Source organism: Electrophorus electricus, chromosome 10, assembly GCF_041902795.1.
Source record: "Electrophorus electricus isolate QZ-2024a chromosome 10, ASM4190279v1, whole genome shotgun sequence".
Lineage (NCBI taxonomy): Eukaryota > Metazoa > Chordata > Actinopteri > Gymnotiformes > Gymnotidae > Electrophorus > Electrophorus electricus.
The window spans coordinates 26,253,208-26,261,782 of record NC_137506.1 but is presented as its reverse complement, the minus strand read 5'-3'; the positions used below and the strand labels follow the sequence as shown (position 1 = coordinate 26,261,782).

Genomic DNA, 8,575 nt, shown 5'->3' with positions numbered 1-8,575 from the left:
GCGTTGATGTATTAACTTGAGCTGTATGAACTGATACTTCGTAACGGACACGGCAAACCTGCAACAACACTCCACGTCCACGGCGCGGGCGTGCTTGATGACGTCACCGCCAGGTGGGCGTGTCCGCTCAACACTTCACAGGGTGTTATGAAAACAAAGATGCCATGTTTTCTGCTCAGTAGTGGTAAGGGGGGGGTTTGGCTTTTGGCCGTTTTTTTAAAGACATGAAAACCAGAGAAATGTGGAGAGTGATTTGTGTTGTTTAAAAGACACAGAGGACTTGGAAAGCTTGACGTCAGATACTGGGCACAGTATGCAAGTGGAGAGGTAGGCAGAACTTTCCACTGATGGCTTTACTACTAAAGTCATTTCAGATGTGAAATGTCAGCTAGCTCTCTAGTGATATAGGCTAGTTATCAGATCTAAGATAGCAGAGCTACCTATCTAGCTCTCTTGCTATGTTTAAGCATATAGCTAGCTAGCTGTTCTAGCTTTAGTGCTGAATTACGTGCTACTCGATCTGGTACTCTCAGCAGTTTTCACTTTCACATGAACATCGAAACGCACAGGTATACAACTCTTGCATAGCTTGCTATGGTGTATGTTCAACTGCTAGTTAGCTACCCAGGTTCTAACTTGTACAGTTTGCCCACTTAAGGAAACGTGTAGCTACGTTCACGATGAATATTTGTGAAAAAGGATCGTTAGCTAACGATGGCTAGCCATTGCTATTACGCCATCTTCACTATAAAAAGCTAGCTAGCTACACTTTACATTTTTAGTGCGCCCCTATAATGCACTTTGCGGTAACCCGTTAGTTATATATCTAGCTTTTAGTGGTGTAATTACTGAAAAAATGTGGTGGTAGGCAGATTGTTTAGGTGTACCAGACCAGACGGTTGTGTTCCGATTATTTTCATATCCAATTTTCAGGGATCTTAAATATCTTGCGCTAAAAGTGCGAATTCCTACGAAAAGTAATTTTCTGAAGTGCATTGAGTTGTTGGACGAACCTGCGTGCGCCGTCCCACGCTAAGAAGGTGTAACTGGAAAAGCTCATTAGTATTAGCCAACTTCAGGTGTGGCTTCAACTCGGACTTATAAAACATGGATTAAATTTAATTAAAATGTAATTAGAGGCCGTGGTCGTACGCTCTTACTTTTTAAACCCTAACAGCACAACACTCCAGTTTTCAGTGACATTGAAAATTAACATGCAATGTTGCTTTATTGTTATTTTATGTCCTTTATATTGCGGAAAAACGCAGTTCGATGTAGCAGACTTGGAAAAAATATTTCAGTTGCATAGCAAATGAGCGTTCCATTTGTCATATTTTGACCTTCATCAAGTAACATATTTTGCAACATGCCCAGTTACATGTGCATGTAATACTTATTTTGTTTTAACAGGACCAAAACATTGTTTGAAGAGATCCGTGCTTTAATCAAGAACAATGATGATGAGTATTGCTCTTTCTGGAGGCCAGTGCTCCCTTGGGGTGGCGTGTACATCATCAGGGCTGGTCAGAAGGCTGTCTCTTGCATCCCCCTCTATGTTAAAGTCAGTTTGAAAAACACATGTACTATTGATGGATTCCTCATGCTTTTATATGTAATCCTGCGGGACAACCACACCTTCCGTCGGGAAGTGGGTCTGTTCTTGGGTAAGCAGTTTGTGGAGTATTTTCTGTACCTGATGGACTCCTATGATTACACAACAGTCAAGATGCTTTGGATCTGGGACAGGATGTCCAAGCGTCAGTATCGATCAGCGATCCATCAGGCTGCTCTGGAGATTGACCTTTTTGGCAATGAGCATGAGAACTTCACCAAGAACCTAGAAAACCTGATGTCAACAATTCAGGAGAGCCTTTGCTCTAACTGGTGCTGTCCATCCCGTTTCCAGGAGCTCCTTCAGAACACCATAAATATCAAGTAAGCTTGACTGATCTGGCATTTTCAACACTGATGTTATCTATAAATACATAATGGTTACTGAATAGGCTTAGAAAGACAGTGTCTTATTCATTTTACCTCATATATTTGTTTGAGTTGGTGAGTAGACATGGAAGGTAATGGTAATGCACAAATCAAGTTAAAGGAATATTCAGCTCTCTTTAGGCTCCCTTTATAAGTGTGTTTCAAGTAAACAGGCTTTTCCAGTTTTTAACAAGTACAGGACAATGCTTAAAAATTACTGTCCGTAGTAAATGACCATGTTACAGACATGGTAAATTACAATGAAAACACCAAAGTAGTGTGTTAAGTGGTGTAAATGTCAATCATTTATGGAATTGAACATTGGTCAGAAGTTTTGTTTTGTTTGTTTTTGTTTTTCTTTCTTAAATAATTATTGGTGACAGGCTTACATGTCTGAGCATTGCTCTTCAGAGTTGGTATTTTGCTCTCAACTAAAATAAGGCCCAGCTGTCTAGTGCTGAAAAATAAGCCATTAATGTGGTCTTGTTATAGTCTTGCTTGGCTCCTTGTCATCTTGGCTCTATGGCTCTGCCATTCCTTCATTTCCTTCATAAAAGGTCCTTTTAGTCAGAGTGTAAATACCGGTACCCTTTGGTATTACATGGATGAGTGGCTGCAGTCTTGAGAGATTGTTGGGCTGCTTTTGCATGTTTGACCTTTTAACCATTTACTGATTTTGGAGGTTTGAGGTGCTTAAACTACTAATTATAGAACAAAATAAAGATAATCTAAGACAGCCATATTGGCTTGTATGTGAAGTCTCCTAACAGCAGGTAAAGAAATAGCTTTGCTAAATTTTGCTAAACTGCATTTGCACTGTCACAGCAGTTGTATATGGTCACTTACTCTAGCCCGCCACATGAACTTCCTGATAGAGATCCAATTCAGTCTGCAGTGGATGAGTTCTTCTGCCCAAAGATTGTACTCTGCAAAGAATTTGGGTGAGACCACAGTTGTTTGATCTGGTCTTACTTATGGACTTGTCATTAATTCATCAATTAATTTATTTAATAATTTGACATTCTGAAATTCATTCATTAACATCAGCATGGTGATATTTGTCGTGTGTGTGTATCTGATGGCTGTCATTGTTCCAGGTGTAGTGGGCTAAGAGAGTTTTCTCACAGGGAGTTTTCCTACGGTCCTCCTCCCTTTATCATTCTTAACATGCAGATGTGGAAATCTGAGGACCTCTCGTATGTACCTTATCATCTGGCTTTGTCAGATCACAGGTATGGTTGTCTGGATATTTTTTTAGAAATTTTTTTTCTGGTTTATTTGTGTTGACATTGCATACCATGAGAGTACCCAATTGGAAACTTATTCATATAGTACTGCTGGTAAGTCAGTATTTAGCTGTATGAATCCCATCAGATAAAGAATTTAACTACCCTGTTGTGAGATTAGGCTTTCATATAACCTGAACTCTCAAATCATGTACACAGTTTACTTTTTTCATGCTCTAATTTTTCTCCCCTTCTTGAGATAATCAGATTGTGCCCACATTATAGCAGCTGCTGGTATGGAGTGAACAGTGTAAGTGTAGTGATTTTAAGTTGGGCTTCCATCTACAGTCATGGCCAAGAGTTTTGAGACTAGCACAAATTTCGTTTTTATGGTGGCATCTTGCATTAACTCTAGGTTGTGAAGAGTGATCAGATGAATTGCAATTAATTGCAGTCATTCCTTGTCATGAAAATTAACTTAATCACAAAAATCACTGCATTACAGCCCTGCCACAAAATAGCATGCTAACATTATTTCAGTGATCATCCTCTTGGCTCTGGAGAGTGTTAACGAGGACAAGGCAGCTGATATCACTCTGTCAGGCTGATTAGAAGAGCAGACTGGTTGCTTTTTATAGGTTGGTGGTGCTTGGTTTTCTTCTTTTAACCATGGTTACCTCCAAGGAAACACGTGCAGTCATTGCATTGCATCAAACGGGCTTCACAGGCTAGGACATTGCTGCTTGTTAGACAGCACCTAAATCAACCATTTATTGAATCTTCAAGAACTTCAAGGAGAGAGGATCAATTGCAGTGAAGGTTTCAGGTCACCTATGAAAGTCAAGCAAGCACCAGGACAGTCTCCTAAAGCGGATGTAGCTTTGGGATCAGGTCACCACCACTGCAGAGCTTGCTCAAGAATGGCAGAAGGCAGGTGTGAGTGCATCTGCACACACAGTGAGGTGAAGGCTTTTGGAGGATGGCTTGGTGTCAAGAAGAGCAGTAAAGAAACCACTTCTCTCCAAGAAAAACATCAAGGACAGACTAATATTCTGCAGGAAGTATAAATTGGACTGCAGAGGACTGGGGTAAGGTTATTTTCTCTAATGAAGCCCCTTTCAGAGTGTTTGGGACATCTGGCCAAATGATTGTTTGGAGAAGAAAAGGTGAGCGCTACCATGAGTCCTGTTTCATGCCAACAGTGAGGCATCCTGAGATCATTCATGTGTGGGGTTGCTTCTCATCCAAGGGAGTGGGTTTGCTCAAAATGGTGGGTTTACCTAAGAACACTGCCATGAATAAGGAATGGCATCAAAACGTCCTCTAAAAGCAACTTCTCCCAATGTTCCAGGAGCAATTTGGTGATGAACAATGCTTTTTCCAGCATGATGGAATACCATGTCACAAGGCAAAAGTGATGCCCAAGTGGCTCATTGAACAAAACATTGAAATTCTCCAGATCCCAATCCCATTGAAACCCTGAGGTCAAGCTTCAAAAAGAGGCAGGATGAACAAAAACACAGAAACTGCGATCAACTCTAAGCACTGATTGATGGCAACCCATTCTTGCCTAGTCAAGATTTTGCCCAGAAGCAGATATTCAGCATAACAAGGCAAATTGCAGAAGTCTTAAAAAAGAAGGGTCAACACTGTAAATATTCATTCTTTGCTTAAACTGGATGTATTTTATGAAATGCAATTTTTGGCCATGACTGTAGAGACAAAGCAGAGCGATACACAATGATATTTCATTCATCACATTTGGTAAACAATTTGGGGTTCTGAAAAGGGTTCCATTTGACCTATATTTTTGAAATCATAGGTCAACATGTATCAAGGTCAAAAATTTACAGGTTACCTTTTATAATTCCCATTCCATTTCCAGGTACAGCACATTATAATTACCAAACCCATATTACACAAATATTACAATCAGGGACACAGGAAGGTGTTTTAAGAGTTGGGGGGTGCTGAAATTTATCATTAAGCATGATGTTCAGTGAAATCATACTAAAGTACCAGGTTGACTTTGTATTTCTTAACTGGATAAAACTGGATACAGTGTGTCGTTTGTTTGTTTATTTGTTTGTTTTTATATATAATATATTAGTCTCAAAATTGTAGTGAAGCACTGCTTACACTGCTGATGAAGGACCTCTGTTCAAAAAGTCCTGTAGGGACTCTTGCTGCATGATAGGAGGGTGGAAAATATATCTTACTATTTGGAGGAATATAAAAGTAAGCCTCTAACACCAAGTGTAGCTGGGACTATATTTCACATGCAGTCATTCTGTATGACTATATGTGCATTCCTCCTGTTTTCTGACTTGATGCTTAACAAATATATTTTTTATAACCCACAATCAAGTACTCTCCTCCACATACATTTCAGCTGTAGTGTGATTAAATGAATCAAAGCATGGCCACTTGATTCATTCGAGAACTCAGAGCAAGAAGGTAAATTGTGCACTTCGTGACCTCTCTTTAGTGTCTAGTGGCCATGTTGCACCAAGTTGTACATGCTGTTTAGTACATTGTGCATATTTCTTTTGTGGGTTCTCAAGAGCCCCATATAAACTACTAATTTGTGGTTATGCCTTTTCACAGGTACTCACTAGAGGGCGCCACACTTTTCAACAAGGAGGAACATCACTACTCTGCAGCTTTCCAAATTGATGGATACTGGATGCACTATGATGGGCTTCGTACCGACAACTTGATCTTGCTGAACAAACCACCAGAGCTGCTGCTCCTGTCATCTCTGGTGTATGTCCGTGCCCCACACAACTGAGGCATTGTTACTTCGGAGGGTGCAACAGGATCGAAGAGGGTCAAAGGTCCCAAAGGTTTCTTTAAAACTTACTTTGGTTTATTCCCCATCCATGTTATTTTGTTCCATAAATAATATTTGCATATTTAGGAGGTCAGTTGATAATTTGTTATGGATATTCTATATATAATGCAAATAGTTTTGTTAATATTTACACATTCTCTCTCTCTCTCTCTCTCTCTTTAAGGATAGGGATGTCAGTGATGTGATGTAACTGAATTTTTTACTGAGATATTACTTTGTAATTTTGTAACTAATGCTGTACTTTGTGCGAACACTGCATCTACAAATCAGCAACGCTGAGTTAAATTGCCTCTCTAAACTGCTTGGAATCCAAGAATTAGTATATGGACTATAATAGCTTTGGGCTGGTGTGCAAAACCTAATAATTTGAACAATTGGCTCAAAACTTTGAATTTAAATTTAAGGGCAATGGTTTCAAAGTTTTCTTAAGTTCTTTGCTACATTGTTCCAAACCTTTTTCAAATTAAAATTAGGACAACATGAAATAATTATTTTCAGAAAAGCTAAATGTATAGTTTATTTTTAACATAAATAAACTGAAGGCTTATAAATATTTTTATCACAGATATTATGTTGGGTCTCCCACTAATCCACACATATACAAGCCTTATTGCTGAAAGCATGGAACAATTTTGTTTTATGGCCCAGTAAGGGATGTCACCAAGACATATCTTTTATGATACAATGCCAAATTTAAAGGACTTCAGACTGAGCAGTGTTTGCATGATTGAGACACATTTTTGAAAATCCACGTTGCTCAGCTGTAACCCAGCCTGATGCTGTTTAGTGTTCAGCTGCCAAAGAACTGTTTGAGCTTGTAAATGCCATATTGGTGTCACAGGTTTTTGTTTCTGCATTTTAAACTGCTGACTTATTTAAATTGTTTTTTTAATTATTGTTTTCTACATTTCTTATACATTCTTCAATCTTTGATAACATGCCAATATTCAGACTTGCATGTAACAATTTGAAAATTGTATCAAGCACACACTAGTGACTTTATATACCATGGTAAGGTCTGAATAATAAGCCATATTTTATATCATAACTAAATCCTAGACCATAGGAGGAACAGTTTCAATTTCTAATTTGAGTTTCTTCCCTTTTGATTAACACAGTTTTTAAAACATGATTAACATGTTCAGAAATTGTATGAAAACACAACTTTGCATTCACTTGTAATACAAATAAAAGATCATGCTATACATTTTTGCTGTATTATGTTGGAGGAGAATGTGATGCATCAAATTTCAATACATTCATAATGGATGAATTACAAGTTAAATGGTCTTCTGAATCATAACGGGATTGAGACAAGTGTTCTAGACAGCTCATTTACCATGTCTGTACTCACTGCTTCATCAAACCATGTACGAATATAATCAAGGCTAACATTGTGTAATTTGGATTTAAAAACTTGGAATACTATGCAAGCATTTTCTCATACAAATATGTACACATTTTTGGTATCACAAATGTCAGTGCAGAAGTTTTTCTAAACTTTTTTCTTTAACATTATGCTAATGTAGATGCACGCAGGTGTTTACAAATTCAGCCAATTTTGATTTAATGCAACCTTTAGACATGTGATTTATTTAATTAATGAGTAACAATTTTCATAGAAATACATAAGTTACATCTTTTAAGTTCTCTGTTGCAGTGTAGACATTCTTATTACAGGACCCAACACTTTGTCATGATATTCATTTACAGTATAATACTGATTTTGCAGTGCACAGATTTTCTGTTCAGTTGGGTGATATGCATTGATTTAATCATTTGCTGGACCACCATGTAGGCTGGCCTAGAAGAGGTAATTTCATTCCTCATGCAAAATCACTACTCAAAACTCTTCTGAAGGCAGCTCTGCCTTGGAGACAGAACAAACCTAATTGGTTCAGACCATAACCAATATCATTCATGATGGTAACGTAATAGGTTGCTATCAGTCTTTATGTTGTTTAGTGTCTGAGAGATGGCATGCTTTTGAAGTGTTTTTCAAAATCAGAATCTTATTCACAAAGTATGAAATGTACAAGGAATTTCTTTTGGTGCAGATGGTAACAGGATTATGTACAGTAGGATAAAGAGAAAGACAAATGTTTTGTAAACTAAACTATATATCCACAATGTATGTATATACATAGTTTCTATATAAATAACTATATATATATATATATATATATATATATATATATATATATATATATATATATAAAACTAAAGACAAGTGTGCAAACAGCAGCAAGTAAAGTGTTTGCAATGTGAGATAAATACAGATGAGGCTAAGTACTGGGGTGTTGAGGTAGGATCTTGTATTAAAAAATTAAGTTATGGTATATTGAGTGGTTGTGTACATTACAGTTGTTAACTGTTGTTAAAGTCAGGTATGTGAGAGTGGTCCTTGTTTAAGAGGAAGATGGCCTGGGTAAAGAAGCTATAGAGTTGGAGGTGGTGGTTGGTCCGAGTCTTTAGGGCTCTCACTCTTGGTCTCCACTGTGATGGAAACTCCCCT

At 37.9% G+C, this 8,575-nt stretch overlaps 1 protein-coding gene across 4 annotated transcripts; it reads left to right on the top strand.

Annotated features, from left to right (window-relative positions):
- The first annotated feature begins 148 nt into the window (after window positions 1–148).
- dorip1 (dopamine receptor interacting protein 1) lies at window positions 149–7,267 on the top strand. 4 transcript variants are annotated; one of them, XR_014125692.1, is made up of 6 exons: window positions 334–569; window positions 1,411–1,935; window positions 2,832–2,921; window positions 3,078–3,212; window positions 5,814–6,052; window positions 6,224–7,267. XR_014125692.1 is itself a non-coding variant. In XM_027033222.3 (5 exons), exons 1-5 carry the CDS (start codon window positions 314–316, stop codon window positions 5,995–5,997), a joined length of 948 nt encoding a protein of 315 aa, XP_026889023.2. In that variant the 5' UTR covers window positions 149–313; the 3' UTR covers window positions 5,998–7,267. The 4 variants fall into 4 exon arrangements, 3 of the variants coding, with proteins under 3 accessions (XP_026889023.2, XP_081578324.1, XP_081578325.1); XM_027033222.3 differs by lacking the exon at window positions 334–569 and adding an exon at window positions 149–327 and having other exon boundaries at window positions 5,814–7,267; XM_081722198.1 differs by having other exon boundaries at window positions 5,814–7,267.
- The last annotated feature ends 1,308 nt before the right edge of the window (window positions 7,268–8,575 follow it).

Bases quoted from the DNA above. Each gene is read 5' to 3' on its own strand.
- dorip1 (XM_081722198.1), top strand. From the start codon at position 550: ATGAACATCGAAACGCACAG. The intron at 570-1,410 runs GTATACAACTCT...TTGTTTTAACAG, and splicing joins ATGAACATCGAAACGCACAG to GACCAAAACATTGTTTGAAG. The intron at 1,936-2,831 runs GTAAGCTTGACT...CACTTACTCTAG, and splicing joins CAGAACACCATAAATATCAA to CCCGCCACATGAACTTCCTG.